The sequence below is a fragment of the Ambystoma mexicanum genome, chromosome 11 (genome assembly GCF_040938575.1).
Source record: "Ambystoma mexicanum isolate Mex_15411 chromosome 11, UKY_AmexF1_1, whole genome shotgun sequence".
In the NCBI taxonomy this organism is placed as follows: Eukaryota; Metazoa; Chordata; class Amphibia; order Caudata; family Ambystomatidae; genus Ambystoma; species Ambystoma mexicanum.
The window spans coordinates 51,789,725-51,807,690 of NC_090934.1; the positions used below are offsets into that span (position 1 = coordinate 51,789,725).

At 51.4% G+C, this 17,966-nt stretch overlaps 2 protein-coding genes across 12 annotated transcripts in view; one reads left to right on the forward strand and one right to left on the reverse strand.

Annotated features, from left to right (window-relative positions):
- ADGRB2 (adhesion G protein-coupled receptor B2) overlaps positions 1-17,966 on the forward strand; it is a 1,170,899-nt gene that overhangs the window by 68,729 nt on the left and 1,084,204 nt on the right. The gene's annotated exons all lie outside the window — the stretch shown is intronic.
- On the reverse strand, positions 853-1,554 carry LOC138504912 (uncharacterized). Its single transcript, XM_069625314.1, has one exon. It carries the CDS (start codon positions 1,552-1,554, stop codon positions 853-855), a length of 702 nt encoding a protein of 233 aa, XP_069481415.1.

Genomic DNA, 17,966 nt, shown 5'->3' on the forward strand with positions numbered 1-17,966 from the left:
AGGGAGGCAGCTCCTGGGTATCTGGCATCACCAGGGAGGCCACTCCTGGGTATCTGGCCTCACCAGGGAGGCCACTCCTGGGTATGTGGCTTCACCAGGGAGGCCACTCCTGGGTATGTGGCTTCACCAGGGAGGCCGCTCCTGGGTATGTGGCTTCACCAGGGAGGCCGCTCCTGGGTATGTGGCATCACCAGGGGAGGGGAGGCAGCTCCTGGGTATCTGGCATCACCAGGGAATCTGGCATCACCAGGGAGGCAGCTCCTGGGTATCTGGCATCACCAGGGAGGCAGCTCCTGGGTATCTGGCATCACCAGGGAGGCAGCTCCTGGCTATCTGGCATCGCCAGGGAGGCAGCTCCTGTGTAGGCAGGCCCAGGGTATCTGGCATCACCAGGGAGGCAGCTCCTGGGTAGGCAGCCCCAGGGTATCTGGCATCACCAGGGAAGCAGCTCCTGGGTATCTGGCATCACCAGGGAGGCCGCTCCTGGGTATCTGGCATCACCAGGGAGGCCACTCCTGGGTATCTGGCCTCACCAGGGAGGCCACTCCTGGGTATGTGGCTTCACCAGGGAGGCCACTCCTGGGTATGTGGCTTCACCAGGGAGGCCGCTCCTGGGTATGTGGCTTCACCAGGGAGGCCGCTCCTGGGTATGTGGCATCACCAGGGGAGGCCGCTCCTGGGTATGTGGCATCACCAGGGAAGCGGGTCCAGGGTACCTGGCGTGACCAGGGGAGGCCGCTCCTGACTATCTGGCATCACCAGGGAGGCCGCTCCTGACTATCTGGCATCACCAGGGAGGCCGCTCCTGGGTATCTGGCATCACCAGGGGAGGCCGCTCCTGACTATCTGCCATCACCTGGGAGGCCGCTCCTGGGTATCTGGCATCAACAGGGGAGGCCGCTCCTGGGTATCGGGCATCACCAGGGGAGGCCGCTCCTGGGTATCGGGCATCACCAGGGGAGGCCGCTCCTGGGTATCGGGCATCACCAGGGGAGGCCGCTCCTGGGTATCTGGCATCACCAGGGGAGGCCGCTCCTGGGTATCTGGCATCAACAGGGGAGGCCGCTCCTGGGTATCGGGCATCACCAGGGGAGGCCGCTCCTGGGTATCTGGCATCACCAGGGGAGGCCGCTCCTGGGTATCTGGCATCACCAGGGGAGGCCGCTCCTGGGTATCTGGCATCACCAGGAGAGGCCGCTCCTGGGTATCTGGCATCACCAGGGGAGGCCGCTCCTGGGTATCTGGCATCACCAGGGGAGGCCGCTCCTGGGTATCTGGCATCACCAGGGGAGGCCGCTCCTGGGTATCTGGCATCACCAGGGGAGGCCGCTCCTGGGTATCTGGCATCACCAGGGGAGGCCGCTCCTGCGTATCCGGCATCACCAGGGGAGGCCGCTCCTGGGTATCTGGCATCACCAGGGGAGGCAGCTCCTGGGTATCTGGCATCACCAGGGGAGGCAGCTCCTGGGCATCTGGCATCACCAGGGAGGCAGCTCCTGGGTATCTGGCAGCTCCTGGGTATGTGGCATCACCAGGGAGGCAGCTCCTGGGCATCTGGCATCACCAGGGAGGCAGCTCCTGGGTATCTGGCGTCACCAGGGAGGCAGATTCTGGGTATCTGGCAGCTCCTGGGTATGTGGCGTCACCAGGGAGGCAGCTCCTGGGTAGGCAGCCCCATGGTATCTGGCATCACCAGGGTGGCAGCTCATGGGTAGGCAGCTCCTGGGTATGTGGCATCACCAGGGAGGCAGCTCCTGGGTAGGCAGCCCCAGGGTATCTGGCATCCCCAGGGAGGCAGCTCCTGGGTATGTGGCATCGCCAGGGAGGCAGCTCCTGGGTAGGCAGCCCCAGGGTATCTGGCATCAACAGGGAGGCAGCTCCTGGGTATGTGGCATCACCAGGGAGGCAGCTCCTGGGTATGTGGCATCACCAGGGAGGCAGCCCCAGGGTATCTGGCATCCCCAGGGAGGCAGCTCCTGGGTATGTGGCATCACCAGGGAGGCAGCTCCTGTGTAGGCAGCTCCAGGGTATCTGGCATCACCAGGGAGGCAGCTCCTGGGTATGTGACATCACCAGGGGAGGCAGCTCATGGGTATCTGGCATCACCAGGGAGGCAGCTCCTGGGTAGGCAGCCCCTGGGTAGCTGGCATCACCAGGGAGGCACCCCCTGGGTAAGCAGCCCCAGGGTATCTGGCATCCCCAGGGAGGCAGCTCCTGGGTATGTGGCATCACCAGGGAGGCAGCTCCTGGGTAGGCAGCCCCAGGGTATCTGGCATCACCAGGGGAGGCAGCTCCTGGGTATCTGGCATCACCAGCGGAGGCAGCTCCTGACTATCTGGCATCACCAGGGAGGCAGCTCCTGGGTAGGCAGCCCCAGGGTATCTGGCATCACCAGGGGAGGCAGCTCCTGGGTATCTGGCATCACCAGGGAGGCAGCTCCTGGGTAGGCAGCCCCAGGCTATCTGGCATCACCAAGGAGGCAGCTCCTGGGTAGGCAGCCCCAGGGTATCTGGCATCACCATGGAGGCAGCTCCTGGGTAGGCAGCCCCAGGGTATCTGGCATCACCAGGGTGGGCAGCAGATAATGCACTGCCCTCCACATGACCTGCAAGGTTTACTTTTCGTCCCCCATTAATGGTCCATCGTGTTTTTAAATGGGTTATAGATGTGTCCTGACGCCTGTTTATACACACCCCCAAAATATACAAAGCGTATGCCACATGGGTATCTTGCGTGGCACCACTTGGCATGCGGCGCTGAACGTAGCTCCGGGCAGCTGTTTGTGTCCAAGGTACCCAGCTCTCCTGGCAGCCGGCGCAGGCCTCTGCGCCCCCTGCGGTGCCGCCATTGGCTTCATGCTTTGCCAGGCTTGCCAGTGGCGCTCACCATTTCACGTGCAAGGTGTGTTCGTGTGTGTAAATGTGCTTGTGTGCGGTTCTGCGGGCACGCAGGTCCTCCACAGGGGGAGCGTGTTGTGAAGCTTCGTGTGGAGGCGTCTCCGTCTGGCGGGCATCGGCGCTCGGCTCTGAAAGGCCATGCCTGCTGCTTCGCCACGCTGTGAAGAACATGCTTCCCCGAGCCTGCTGTGCCAGGCTTTGCGCGAGCGCTTGGGCATCCTGGGGTCTTTACAGGGCACATGTGAGCCCCCGCCTCTGCCCGCCGGCGCTGGAAGCAAGAGTGGGCAGCGGCCCATCGTTAAGGCCTTCCAAGTCCATATGGAGGAATAAAGGCTCCTTGGATCCGTGGCAAACGGGGCGTGCCTGAGATGGGTAACTTCTGGGCCTGCCACGCACTGCCCCACGTCTGCGGTTCATACCGAGCCCCTCCCCCGCCAAAAAGATGGACGCAGGGGAACCATCTCCAGCCAGCAAACCCATGCCAGCTTAGTGACACCACCTTTTAGTTTGAGGGACTGCTGCTTGTTCGTGGAATATGCGCCTTCTAGCCGCCCCGCCTTGTGGCTTTGGTAAAAGCTTTGGTAAAGCAATGGAGGGACAGGGAAGTAAGCTGCTAATTATTGATTAGCCCCTGGACAACAGAACAAAGAAAGGCCTCCATCGGGGCGCTGAGAAATAATCACCACATTAAGCTTTGTTAGCGTGGTCATCCCAAGGTGTAGGGGGGGGGGGGGGCATTTCAAAGGAATGGATTGAAGTCTTTTTTGCCAGACCTGTGTGTAGAGGAAGCAGACGGCTGTCCTTGGGCTGCATTCACACACACGAAGTTCCAGTTTGAGTGTATCCAAGAATACCTGTCAGACCGGTGTGCATTGGGTGGTCTGTGGTCGTGGGGAGGCCGGGGGGGGGGGTTGTTTACTTCTGTCCCTTGATAGGAGGGCAGCCAACATGCCACAGTGCAGTTGAGGGGGGCTGTTGGTAAAGGGGTGAGCTTCCGAATTGGATCTTTCATAGATGTGCCTGCTGGTGAAATATTCCCAGTCGTAGGTCTGGGAATCTTCGCTAACATTAGGCATTTTCATAGACATAAAAGAAACCATGTTTTCTGTCATTTACCTGTAGCCAATAGGCACTGCCCCCCTGAGCTCCACCCCAGGAGGCCCGAAGAGTTGGGGGTCCTTTCCAAAGTTCTCTTTATTCAATGATTTCTGGTAGAATCTCCATCCCTCTGCTTCATTTTAATCATTTCAAAGCTTCAGATAAGTGCTTTATTATTCTGGGGGTCTTACATTCCTGCACTCACTTGGTGGTCCCCTATAGGGACCATCAGGTCCCCTCAGTGTTTCCCTAGGGTGGAGCCCAGTGTTGTCTCTTCTGCCTCCCCCCCACCCCCCCTGACTGACTCTTAAAGCCTTTTAAAGATTTGTTCCACCTGAAATCTAAGAAACCTCTCTGGAGACCAGGAACCAGGATGGTCTCTGTTTCACCCAAACCATAATCTGGATGCCTGCTCCATTTGCCAAGTGTGCCAATTTGTGAGTCCATCCAAGGGTGTGCAATTGGAAGGCACTGGGTGGCCTGTAGGCTATTTGTAAAGACTGTGTAAATTCAATAGCGCATTTTTTTAGCTGGCCGAAGAAATCCCTCTCCAAAAGTTGATCAATCGACTCGCTTGTTACCGACAAGGTTGGCCCGCCGCCTCGGTTAATATCGCCTCATTAGAAGCACTGTTTGCTCCGCTGTACCAGGGGCGAAGGAATCTGGTAATCTGTGGCCCACTGCCCCACTTCTCAAAGCTGGAGCCAACCCAGAGACTCCAAGGGAGTACGTTTTTGTAGACCAAAAACTAAACGATTGTAAATTCAAAAAGAGCTCGAGGAATCGTCTGGCGCCAACAGACTCCTAGTGCTGGCTGCTCCACAGCTCACTGAGGCCTTCTGCTTGAATAGATTTTAAAGTATAAAGTTCCCGAAGCCACCAAGCCTGCCGGTAACCGGACATGGCCTAATCCTAACTTCTAGACCCAAGTAAATCCTGGACCTTCACAGCCAATACGTGGTGGTCCTGCTTGCGGTGAAGCCTGGAGAATTTTAAGCGATGTAACGTCTACTTTTGTAAATGCTTCGCTTGGATTGATTTGTTCCAGATTAGTGACAGATTGGGGCAGTGGTCTTCAAACTTTTTTGGGCCTGTACCCCCCCTTGAGAAAAATGTGTACAGGCCAGGCCCCCCAAAAATGCCAAATGGACAGTACGTATAAATGGCTAGGAACTATTGCGCGCCGTCCCTGCACCATACTCTCAGTATAGTCCCTGGGCTCCCTCACCACTTACCATAACAGTCTCTGGGCTCCTTTATCCCACTCCTACCCAGTCCCTGGGCCCCCTCACCACTTACCATAACAGTCTCTGGGCTCCTTTATCCCACTCCTACCCAGTCGCTGGGCTCCCTCACCACTTACCATAACAGTCTCTGGTCTCCTTTATCTCACTCCTACCCAGTCGCTGGGCTCTCGCCACCCCATCACAGACCCTGGCCTCTCCCCATCCTGCTCCCACCACTATCCCATGGCCCCCACCCCGTTCCCAACACAGTCCGAGGGCCAGTGGTGGCTGGTGATTTTTAAAACAAAAATTTTAAGTGGAGGGTCATAAATATTCCCCACAAAAATGCCATAGCGACTCAGGGTAGCGATCTAGCCCGAACCAATGAAGGGGGAAGAGGGGGGTTTGCCCCCCCCGTGATTTATTTTTTTAAATAATGGGTTAAATTGTTGCATTTTAGAGCACCATTTAAAAAAAAGGGGTAAAAAGCCAAACGGTTTGCAATTGGCACTGGGGGGCCCCAGGGGGCACGCAATATTTTTTACAGGACCTCTGTGATGGTAAAAAGATACCATCCCTGTCCCCTGGGCCCCACAGTGTCTAACACAATCAACGTGATTGTGTGTGTGCACGGCGCTGGAAGCCCAAGAGGGAAAGCATGGTATTTTTGACTGGACATCTACGATAGATATCCAGTAAAAAAATACCATCCCTGTCCCCTGGGCTCCACAGCGCCTCAGCTGATTTTGACAGGTGGGGAAGGATTGGGCAACAAAGGTGTTTTTAAAATACCTTTGTTGTACAACCCTCCTTCCCCCCCCCACTCGCCAAAATCAACTCAACTGACCAAAAACAAACCCACACGTTCACACAGCAATCGCTCGATCATTCAGACGAGCACCCATCACCATACACTCACTCATAACACAAGCATCCATACACATATTTAAATGAAACATAAATGAACATAAACGTAGCTTCTGCAGGGGCTGTGCGTGGGTGTTGAAATGCTCCAGGTTGCTCTGTCCATATGTGCGTGGAGGTGCAGGAGCTCCCCCTCACACATACATTCATGCAGTGCCCCAGCCAGCATTTCCAATGATCTATGCAAGGCTGGCAAAGCAAACACTCCCAGCCTTGCATGGCTTAGTGAGCATGTGCGGCTGGGGAACAGAACTGTCAAAGGGAAACCGTTTCCCTTAAACAGTTCTGCCAGCACAGGAGCACTCCCTCAGCTGGACTGGCTCCTCGGCTCTTGCATAATCGGTGAGTGCGCCACTGGGTGGGCGCCCCCTCACCCATTATGGATGAGCTCAGGCTGGCCTATAGGGTAATAGGGCAATACCAGTACCAAAAATGCCAGTGTCGTGCAGTCAGAATGGGCTACTTTTCTGACCAATATGGGCTAGTTTGAGTTACTTCACTAGGCAGCTGGTAGTTTTGACCATTGTTGCTGAATAAATCTTTAAATATCACAATTTGCTTAAATGTTAACAAACACCCCCTTGGGTACTATTCAAACAGTTGAATGTGAGTGTCCCCCAAAAACGCAACCCCCTTAGTGAGAGGCAATAAAGGACACACCCCAGGAAGGGAATGCGATCAGGACCAAGTGCGGGTGCGATCAAAAGGGTTTTATATAAATCAATATAGGGCATGCAAAGGACTCTGCAAACTCCAAGAGCGCTCTGTCTGACAATAGCAAAGACAGACCTACTTATTACAAAAACGACGTCATACATGTCACTAGCTATAGGGGGCATATTGTCTTAGGGATTGGGTGGCATTGACTAGATACTATACACTGTTTATAGTTGCTGCTCCAGGATTGGTGGACGTCGGTGCGGTGCCGCGTGGGGTAGACGGGTCAGCTGGGCTCTTCGGGGTGGAGCTGCCGGCCGTACGCAACTTGTATTGATGATTGGTGGCTGCTCTAACACTTGCCCTTGTGGCCACACATTCACAATCATTCGTCACATTCTACAATGTCAGGTGTCGTGTAAATCCTGCAATACATTGACCTTTGCTCCAGGAGGGGACGGGACATAGATATGCGATAAGGGGTATTCCAATACATCTGTTTTAGTGACTCCTTGGGTTTAAGTATGGTAGTCCCATGAGTCCGTGTCCAGGGCCAGGGGTACAGAGGGGGGGGGGGGGTTATTTGATCGCCCTGTCCCGGTGGCTATAATGAAGGACGGTATTACGATCTGTTAGTACAAGGGTGGGCGCCCCCCCCTTTGAGGGCCATTAACCCGGGGTTAGCGGGGATACCAATGGGCCGTGGGGGGCATGTAGTTGGTGCCCAAGAGACGGTGGGATTTAGGACCAGGTAGCTCGTAATTCATAGGGCCGGGCTGTGGCGGCCTCTGCCATGGGGGAGGTGGATGCTTGGAGCGGGCATAGTGAGATTGGGAGGGGAGGCGAGGCTGTGCTGTTTGAACACCAGCTATCCCTGGCGAGCCTGGGAGGAAGGGGGAGACGACCTTGCAGCTCTGGACCTGCTTCCCTGCATGGGGCAGTGCATCATACTTTTGGCAAGGGTGGGTGGCTTCTGGTATTATACACATATGTTTACATTGATATGGGAACACAAGCTGAGAGGGTTTTGCCATTTAACACAGAATTTCACATCAGTAATTGGCATAGGAACATTAGGTAGCACTAGGTTGGCTTGTGTGTAAGAGAGAAGGCATCACATATTACATCACCGTACAATCTGGCTCCACTGCCTCGGCTGATGCGCTTTGTTCATCATGTACAGGAGTGATCATATATTACTCTTAAATCACACATCTCCAGAATAGCAGCAAACGTTAGTCAACACGACATATATTATACAAATGCTTATTTCGTTATGCAAGGTGCCTCGGGGGTTGTTAGGGGTGAGGGGCGCCACACAGTCCAGTTTAGAGGGCTTGGTACAGGGTCCGGGTCTGCAGGATTGGGCGGCTTTCAGTTACCTTCTAACGAGCCCGGTCACGGCTGGGGCAAATGATGTGCTGCGGAAGGCCAAGTGATCCAGTGTTTATTTTGTTGTTTGTTCGTGTCTGGTTACTCGTGAGAACAGGCCTTCAGCGGATCTACCATGAGATGGAGGCTGGGGGGGGGGTGTGTGTGTATGTTCCTGTGAGCGCAGTCAAGCAAGGGTCAGGCTGCATCTTTCTGTGTGTGCGAGTGTGAGAGCAACTTTGCATGGACTGGATTTTAGCACCTTTTTACACAAAATGGAGTTGTCTTAATACAAAATGGGGTCTAGGCTATGTCTTATATTGTAGTCGTGCAGCCTCACGTGTCGATCCACAGTCACCCCGCCTCCTGGGCCCTTAAAGCAAGGGGGCCGCTGACGAGTCATGAGTCTCCACCTGGGTAGGAGATGTATGAGAGGGGGGTCCTAATGACCTATCCTCCCTTACACAGTCTTTGACTAAAGGCATGAATATCCATTTGCAACTGCGGGCCTCTTTTTCATTGGTTCCGGAGACAGTTTTACAGTCCAGTCCGACCATGTGAGCCCATGCCCATTTCCTCCCAACCTAAAAAAAAAAATATCTTGTGTTTTTTTTTACCCTTCACATTTCATGCTGGGCTCTCGCGCTCCACCCCCTCCCTGGGATGCGGCCGTGCCCCACAGTCTGAAGACCTCGGGATTAGGGGCTGTTTGCTCTGCTCTGACGCTGATTTTGGCTGTGTGGAATCTATACATTTATTGCCCTCTCTTATTAAAGAAAACCTATATTTTTTTAGAGTATGTAAACCTGCATGCAAAAAAAAAAACCTTTTTGCAAATATTTATGGAGTTAAATGTTTAATTTCCTGTGTGGAAATCTGGATGCAGAGACTAATTGCTTTTCACACATAGTTTTCTGAATGCTTGTTTGTTTGTTTTATTTTTTTGTATAGCGCGCTCCGGACCCGTGGGCAGAAGGGCGCTTAAGAATATGGTTACAGGCATGATATAAACAATTACATATTACAACAAATTATAAGGTGCGACACTTTGCATATACAATTACATAGCAACAAATTACAAGGTGCAGCAGTTTACATATATACGGGCTATTCTTTGTTCAGTAGCCAGCTGATAACATGTTTCCTAAAGATCGGAAAGGATTCAATAGTTTTGATGTCAAGTGGTAGTGTGTTCCAGAGTTGGGCGGCAAGTACTGTGAAGCTGGCGCCTCCTGCTCTTTTTCGGGCAAATCTAGGCACTACCAGGCATAGGGAGTTGGAAGATCTGGTGGTTCTGGAGGCAGTTTTTAAAGTAAATTTGTTAGTGAGGTAGGGTGGGGCTAGGTGGTTAAGGGACTTATGAGTGAGGCAGATAGTTTTGAGGTCGTTTTTTTTTTTTTTTTTTTTTTTTAAATGTATGGAAAGCCATTTGCACGCTTTTCTAGTTGTGGAGATGTGCTCTCGCCGAGGGATGTTGAGTGCTGCGCGTAGAGCATTATTTTGGAGAACCTGGAGTTTGTTTATTATAGATTGATTGGCTCCTAAGTACAGGCAATTACAGTAGTCCAGTTTGGACTGGATGAGGGCTCTGGCCAGAGTTAGGCAGCTATTGGAGGATAGAAAGGGTCTGCTGGCCCTAATTAGCTTACCCGTGTAGGCAGTAGCTGAGGCAGTAGAGTTAATTTGTTTGGTGAGGTTGATATTGGCGTCAAAGTGGAAGCCTAGGGTTTTCACGCTTTTGACAATGGGGATGGTATTACCGTCTATGGTAATGTTATTGTAGCATGGATTGAGTTTAGCCAGGTTATTGGGAGAGCCGACCAGGAGAAGCTCAGTCTTCTCATCATTCAGGCAGAGGCTGTGTGTGGCCATCCATGCTTGAATGATGGAGAAGATTTTGTTCATCCGGGTGACATCTGCATTGTAGTTGCCCGTGATGGTAAGGAGGATCTGGGTGTCATCTGCGTAGTTGGTGTAGGTGACACCCAGAAGGTCCAGTTTGTCAAATAGCGGCTTTGTAAATATATTATACAAAGTGGGGGAGACACAGGAGCCTTGTGGGACTCCGCATGCAATGGGGATGGGGTCAGCTGCTGCTGTAGTGGAGAAAACTCGCATAGTTCTGATAGGAATGATTGTATTGATGCAGAGGAAGAGAAGTGGGCTGCAATAGATAGGTGTTTGCAGAGGATTTCGTGGTCGACTAAATCGAAGGCTGCTGAGAGGTCTAAGAGAAGTACAATAGCAGCATTGCCTTTGTCTTTGATTTCATCAATCTGGCTTTTGAGGTCAACTAAAGCGGTTGGTCTGAAGCCAGATTGACGTATACCTAGCAGTTGGTTGGATTCTAGGTACTCCTGAATTTGAATGTAGGCGACTCTGTCCAAGATTTTTAATAGGAAAGGGACAGTGGTGATGCGTCTATAATTGGTTGGTATCGCTGGGTCTAATGATTGCTTTTTTAGGAGAGGGAGAACCCAGGACTGTTTTAGGTTGCTGGGGACAGAGTTGTTAGTAAATCAGGTTGATAAGTTTAGTGATGAATGGGGACAGGTCTCTGGCTGCGTCTTTTATTATCTGTGCAGGACAACTGTCCCCTTTGCAGTTAGATGGTTTTAGTGAGGTGATAATTTTTTGTACTTCTAGAGTAGTTACTTTCTTAAAGGTGAAGGCTGTATTAGCTTTGGCAGGCGTTGGTGCGTTAAGGATTGGGTTTGTGGTCGAGTTGTTGAAAAGTTGTTGACGTTTGTCCTCAATTTTGGTTTGGAGTCCTATGATTTTTTTAAGTGCGTTCTGGATGCTGGTGCACCATGGTTTGTCTTTTGAGCAGGTGTCTAGAGGCGGGTTGGGGTTTTCTAGCTCCTTTAATATTTTGAATAATTCTTTAGTGGAAGAGCCTGCTTGATCTATCCTAACGTTGTAGGCCTCTTTTTTGGTGCAAATTATCTCGCTTTTGTAAAGCGCGGAGATATTCTTGAGGGTGGATTTATTTTCAGAAGATGGGTTAGATTTCCATGAGAGTTCAGCTTTGGCCTTCTTTTTCCTAAGTAGCTTAAGTTCGGGGGTGTACCATGAATTTAGGTGGTTTACTGGCTTGCTTTTACGTAGTTTCAAAGGGGCAATAGTGTCCATGGCCGAGGCCTTAGAGTTGTTGAAGGTGTCAACAAGTAGGTTGAGGTCAGCATTGTCCGGTAGTGCGTTGAGGGTGGGTAGGACCAGAGGTACTAAGGCTTCAGCTGTGATGTTTCGCTTGCTTCTGGTTGGGCAGACAGGTGCCATGGGGCATTTTTTAGGAGCTGTGAGGTTGATGTGGATTTCGAAAGGGATAAGGTGATGATCCGTCCAAGTGAGAGGTTGGGGGTCCCTACATGTGGTGTTACAGTTGAGAGTAGCAACCCAGTCGATGATTCTACCTTTCTGGTGAGTAGGTGAGGTACTGAGTTGAGTAAATCCGTGCTCAGTTAGGGCGTTGGTTAGGGATGTGGCTGGGGCATCCTTAGGGTCGTTGTAGCCAAGATTGAAGTCACTGAGGATGATCGTTTGTGCTAGTGGTCTGGAGTTTTCAGTGATGAGTGCAGTGATGTCTTCTTCGAAGACTCCAGGAGGGCCTGGGGGTCTGTATATGAGGTGAATGGTGATCGTGCTTGTGGGAGAAGTTTGTATCTTGACTGTGAGTAGTTCACAGGATTTAAGTGTTAGGGTAGAAACAAGTCTACAGCTTAGTAGAGATTTGGAGATAATTGCTACGCCTCCTCCTTTACCATTCGGTCTGTCAGCTCTGAGGATGGAGTAGTTGGTAGGAGTAGCTAGTGATAGGTATGGTCCAGATGCCTCGTGTAGCCATGTTTGTTAGGGCAAGGAAGTCGAGATCGTGTGTAGGAATGGTGTCGGCAATTTCAGTGGGGTGTGCGGCCAGGGATCTGATGTTGAGTAGGGCTCCTTTTAGGGGGAGTGGTTCCGGCTTGTTGGGGGTCTTTGTTTTCATTATAGTTTTGGTGTTGAATTTAGCATGGTGCTTGCAGGTTATGTGGGGTAGCCTAGTGCCTAGTCTATTGTTGCGGACAGTGATATCCGGATTAGCAGAGCAAGTGGAATGTGGAGATTTCAGTGTGGGTGGTACAGTGTAGCATGGGGCACAGGGTCCACTGTAGTTAGGAATTATCATGGAGATAGTGTTGTCGCGGGGGCTGGTGCTTGTGGAAGGGGTATGGTGGGGGTGGAGGTTGGGTGGGAAGGGTGGCATGTTGGGTAGAAGGGTGTGGGGCAGGGTATCGGGTAGTGCCTAGGGCATCCAAGAGTGGCTAGGCCATCATTGAAAGTTATGAGGTTGTTGCCGCTACAGGGTACATTATCTGGTATGATGCAGGAGAGGAACATGGTAGGGGTAAACCAGGTGATCATGGTCTGGGCGTGAGTTTGCGCGATGCAGGTCCAGTGCACTCTTAGGGTAGGGTACCTTAGGGCAATGCCTAGTTTGGAAAGTATGCTCTGAGGTTGGATGCCATAGGGTAACAACAGTGTGTGTACGCTAGGCATGCGTGAGTAAAACACATAAAGACACATAAGGGTAGCGTACTGGCTGCCGTGACGGGTAAGGTAGGTGGGAGACAGGCTAGTAGGGGCTTCCTTAACGAAGGGTGGGCAGTGAGGCGTTGGGCCACCTCGGCTGATGTGCATTAGAGTATGGACAAATCAACATGGGCTAAATGCGATAGGCTAGCATAGGCAGGTCAGCAAATGCGAAGAGCAATGATCCGGCATAGGCAGATCAACATAAGTTAAATGCAGTATACTGGCAGTATAGTACTAAAATCAGAGTGGTATGCGGATGCAGTTGGTGGTTCCTAGTTGTAAGAATAAGGCAACTATGTATGTATACAGGCAAACACCTATATTTGCGGTACACATTAGTCTGGTTTCACATGAGCAGTGCTATATTCGCATGATAAAATATGACCTGATTTAGGTGTAGCAGGTTGATTAGGAGTGCACACAAGTAGTGTCCACCGTCAAGCTAAGGGCAGATGGCTGAGGTGCAATAGTAAACCATGTAGATAGAGAAAAGTGGCAGTATTAGCAGGCTTGCATTTAAGTGGGGTAAAGGCTTTACTAAGGTACACAATCACAGTTGATGTAAAAGCCGTGTGCTAGGCGACATGAGACAACAACTTGAATTGCAGTGAACGCAACGGGTGAGGAGGCAATGAGCGATGAGGGCGGGCATGTATCTAACAGGTATGTTAGACAAGCGTAGCCGAGCGTCGGCAGGAGTCAGACAATGTATATTTCTTAAGAAGACATGGGACAGTTTTGCAGGCAAAAGTTTGTGCGCAATGTACTTTGGTGGTTTGGTGGTGGTTGGGTAGGTCGAGCGCTGTATACAGGACTGTAGTAGGGTTCAGTGGTTTCCGCATAGGGGACTAGAGCATTCGAGCATGATCAAGCTCGGTCAGCTCGGTCAGAAAGCAGCCTTTGTCGGATGCCTTCGTCGAGCCAGCTTCGCTTGCCAGTGGGTGCCGATTGGCTAAGGCTGTGCGGGCAACAAATCAGGGGACAGGGCGGGCCTATGCTCTCTGCAGTCGAGGAGATTCAAATGGCATGAATGGCGGCGGCCATCTTAGAATAGCAAAAACCTCAAGTAGGTGCTATTTTCGAATGAGGTGGAAATAGGCTTTGTTTGCTTTACAGCAGGCGCAGGGGGCTGCAACAGGATTCTAGTGCACCGCTTGGAGGGTGCAACAATTGGATAGCGAAGGGCGGTTTTGCGGACGAAGCCTAAATTCAAAAGGTGTGGCCTCCAGGCTTACCTTTGTGCCAGCAGTGCTTCGGACTGCATGGGGCTGCTCCTGCAGCTCGGGGTGAGGGAGCTCCTGCTCCAACCTCAGTGGGCAGAATGCTTTGCTTTGCCTCCAGCTGCATACACGGTTTCTGTGACTCGGGCCTTTGCCTGCGCAGTTATTTCCATCGACCGTGCAAAGGGTACCCTCCCCCCCCCCCACCCGCCCCCCGTAGGAACAATGTATGATTTTGACTTGCAAGTGTTAAGTTGGAGGAAAATATCTTCTTGGGGAGTAAGAACGAGTTCCCATTTCCATGTGGGTAGTTTTAGGGGGAGTACAAATCTAGTTCAACTTGTAAATAGGGCTGTTTATAATCCATAATTACTGGCGGCTGTCATGCAATTTAGAACATTAATTTTTCTCTTAAAAGTTCCTCTTCAGGTCAGCAAGTAATGAAGCCCCTTCCTGGGGCAGTTCTCTGCTGGTGCCACTGATTCAAACACACTTCAGCGGTGAGGGTGGCAGCAGTAGGCGGGTCGTGGGTGGCATTGGGTCCCATTTTAAACTGGGAATATTAGTATTGTTTTTTTTTTTTTTTGGAGAGCATGCATTCTTTGAAACTACCCCCGAACAGACCCTTTTCTGCATGATGGGCTTGTCGTGGGCAAAAGGCAGATGAAGGTCTCAAGGTGAGCCCCCCCAGACCCCCGCTAGTGAAATGGAGGAAGGTGATGAACGTCTAAGCATTGCTGGGGGTATGGAACGGGGGGGGGGCGGAGGACTGGGCGGTGGGGTCTTCCATACTCCTCCCCTTTAAACACTCATGGAGAGAGGGGCGCAAGACGGCAGAGAAGGGCACAACACAGGTATGAAGGTTCAACTCGACTAGGTTTTGAACTGGTCCTGCTCAGCACCTTTTAGTAGGGTCAAGCCTTAAGAAGTTTGTATTTTTGTGCAATCATTTATTTTGTATCGATTTTGCAAGAATATCGTACTTCTCACAGAATCCCATTACAGTAAGGTCAAAGCGGTGGCCCATTTCTGGGTGCCTTAGTACCGGCGGCAAGAGTATGGCAGTGGAGGTGGGTGATGGGAACACACATTGACAACTTCACGTCATAAGGCCTACGTGGAGAATCTGCAAACAAACATTTTACAGTATGAGTGACACAAATCAACTTCCGGAGCAGCAGGGGTCCAGGGATGAATATCGTTTTCTACACCATCAATCAGCCCCACACCTCTGGTACACCAGAAGGGATCCGAACAGATGGGAATACAACAGATTTCTAAGACCTTGTCCAGTTTTTCGTAAAATGGACGGAACGGCAGGCACAAAGGGAGCAATGGGTCGTAAAATATCTCTAGGGGCCTTTGGAGAAGGACCAGGGGGACAGAACCACACTGTACCTTGTGCTTGTAGAAGTTCTTGGTGCTTGGGTCAGTTTCAGGGCGCTTTGCAACTTCTCTGACCGAGTTCAAGGCGGAAGACAGTTTGGGGTATTAGACGGCAGGCAGTTCGGCGAGTGAGGCTGGATGGACAACTGCAGGCTGCCCTACACAGTAGCTCGGGGTCAGGAATCGTCTCAGTGCTAGTTATCTCATTTGAAGCACTGGTCGAGGCATTTCGGACGATGTTGGCGACTGCGGCGTGACAACAGTCAGCGGCGCAGTCGGTTGCAGCTGGACGTGCTCGAATGGCTTGAAAATGTCCTTTAAGGTGGACTCTGGTTGATGCTTGTCTATGCTTTATTCCTAGCTTCTTCAGTAGGCGTGTTGTCCTTTTAAGACGGACAGCTCAAAACTGAGAAGAGTGTTGTAGGCAACAGCCTTGTCCTTGGTTTTGTTCCGAGACTCTCTGGGCCTCCCACCTAGGAAGCTTGCTGCAGAGCCTAGCAGGTCTTGCTGTGTGCTGGCTGGTTACGGTTTCTGGAGCTGCTTGGAGGGTCCTCTGGATTCAGTATCTCCCTCTGGTCCCTGGTAGGTGTTCAGAGGAGGAATCTTGCTTCCCTCTTTGGAATTCCTGGCCTTCTTTCACTGGTGGAAGCTGTAAGGCAGACTGTACCTTTTAGCCAGGGTCCAAGGTTGACTTCTTCTTGTTACTCCTTGCAAAGCCTTCAGATCTGCCAAAATAGGGGCTCAGCCCAAATGGGCCCCAGTGATTGGTGGAGGCTAAGTCTACCTTAATGAACCAATCCTGGGTCCCCACCAACAAGCTTCTGTATGCATGAGGTCAGAACAACAGGAAAGGTAAAGCGGTGAAACATGTACTACTTAAGTCACACTCATTTTCCTGTCTGTTGTGGGTCTCTCTGGTTAATGGATCTTTTTGTGGTTCCTGATTAAAGCGGCAGGCATGTCTCCCTTGAAGCTGCAGCAACACCACTTTCTGGCTCCGTGAAACCACATACTCGTACCTTCTGAATGGGGTCCCCCTGTGGCGGTGACTAACACGCAGTCCCAGACATGACAGTTTACTGTCAATTTATACCCCAGGGCAGGAGCTGGCTTCAGGTTGACGGTGCATATGAAAGGGTGTTGGGGTTTCCGGTCTCCTTTTGTCAGCCTCTACAGCCAGACTCCATGTGGGCTTGTTTCAATAAAACTGATTGTTTTGAATGTTGCCACCAGCTACAGCGCTCGACAAAAGGACCGAGCGGAAGCATGGGACTTTGGATAGTTAGTCTTGCCATGTCAGGAGGAAGGTTTTGCCCTCCCCCTTCGTAGAAGACATAGGCCCTCATTACGACCCAGGCGGTAAGGGGTTTACGCCGGCGTAAACATCGCCGACCCTTACCACCTGAGTACGAGTTCCCTTAGCGCCATGGCGGATTTAACACCTGCTTTTAGCAGGTGTTAAAATCCATGGCGCTAAGGGACCTTGTTGTTAATTACGCCACCGTAATTTACGGTGGCGTAATTAACGCCTTCCCCACTCCCATTATGCCCTATGGGGCAAAAATGGGAATGGGGAGGGTAAATGGGGATTGGGGACTTACCGCCCCGCCAAGGTCGGAATGGGGCGGTAAGTCCGCCGACCACCACGGCGGAATTGCACCCTTATCGCCATGGACCATGGTGCTAATAGCACCATGGTCCTCCGCCAAGGTCGTAATGAGGGCCATAGTGTATTCTTGGCTGCCATGTTGCAATTAAATATGTCAGGCAGGATGGCGCCTGTAGGATGTGTCCACCCAGAGTACACTGGTCGTTTTATAAAAAAGAAAAAAAGAAAAACTTGTGTGTGTGTGTGGTGAACATAGGAAAATGTGTGCGGAATAGCCGCACACATTTTTCCCGAGGCTGATCTACCATCACTCAATTTCATATACAATTTGAAAAACGCCAGACGAGCGCACACCCACCATGAGGATGGTCGAATTCCGCAGACACCTATAAGCTGAAACTATTGCATTACAGTACAGATCGGGTGGAATGGCACATGAGGAGGGACACGCAGCTTGATGGTGTTTGGTTATTTACCCAATCATACACTGCCCATGGCCATGCTAATCTCTATGGCCATCACCACCAAGTACCTTCCTCTCCCCGCCCAAAACACCACCTCATGGGAGTTTTGAGCTCGCTTTGCTCAAGCCTTTCCATCAAACTTTTCACTCAAAGGGGTTTTTCAAAGCAGTCTTCTGAGAGGTAGTTACTCAATTAGAGCTGTAAACACACTACTGGTGCAAGTGTAATAAAAATGCCTTTACCAGGTGTGCCTTCAGCTACAAGCACTCTGTCCTTCAATAAAGTCCTGTTAAAAACTAGCATTGGCAAAGTCAACAGTGTTGCTGTGTATAAGTAGTAGGCATTTGCCAGGCACTGCTATTCGATGCCCAGCTACTCGCACCATGTTTCACCTGCTACCATCAATGGCCAGTTAATGCCACTACGGCAGTGCCTTGCAAGTTGCTTTCCTCATGCATACAGAAAAGCCACAACTACTGGCATTGCCAATGCTTAATCAGTCCTCTTGTGCTGTAATGTGTCTGAGCCCTATATCGTTAAGA

Excerpts from the sequence above, each read along its gene's own strand:
- LOC138504912 (XM_069625314.1), bottom strand. The coding sequence starts at position 1,554 with ATGCCCAGGAGCTGCCTCCCTGGTGATGCCACATACCCAGGAGCTGCC.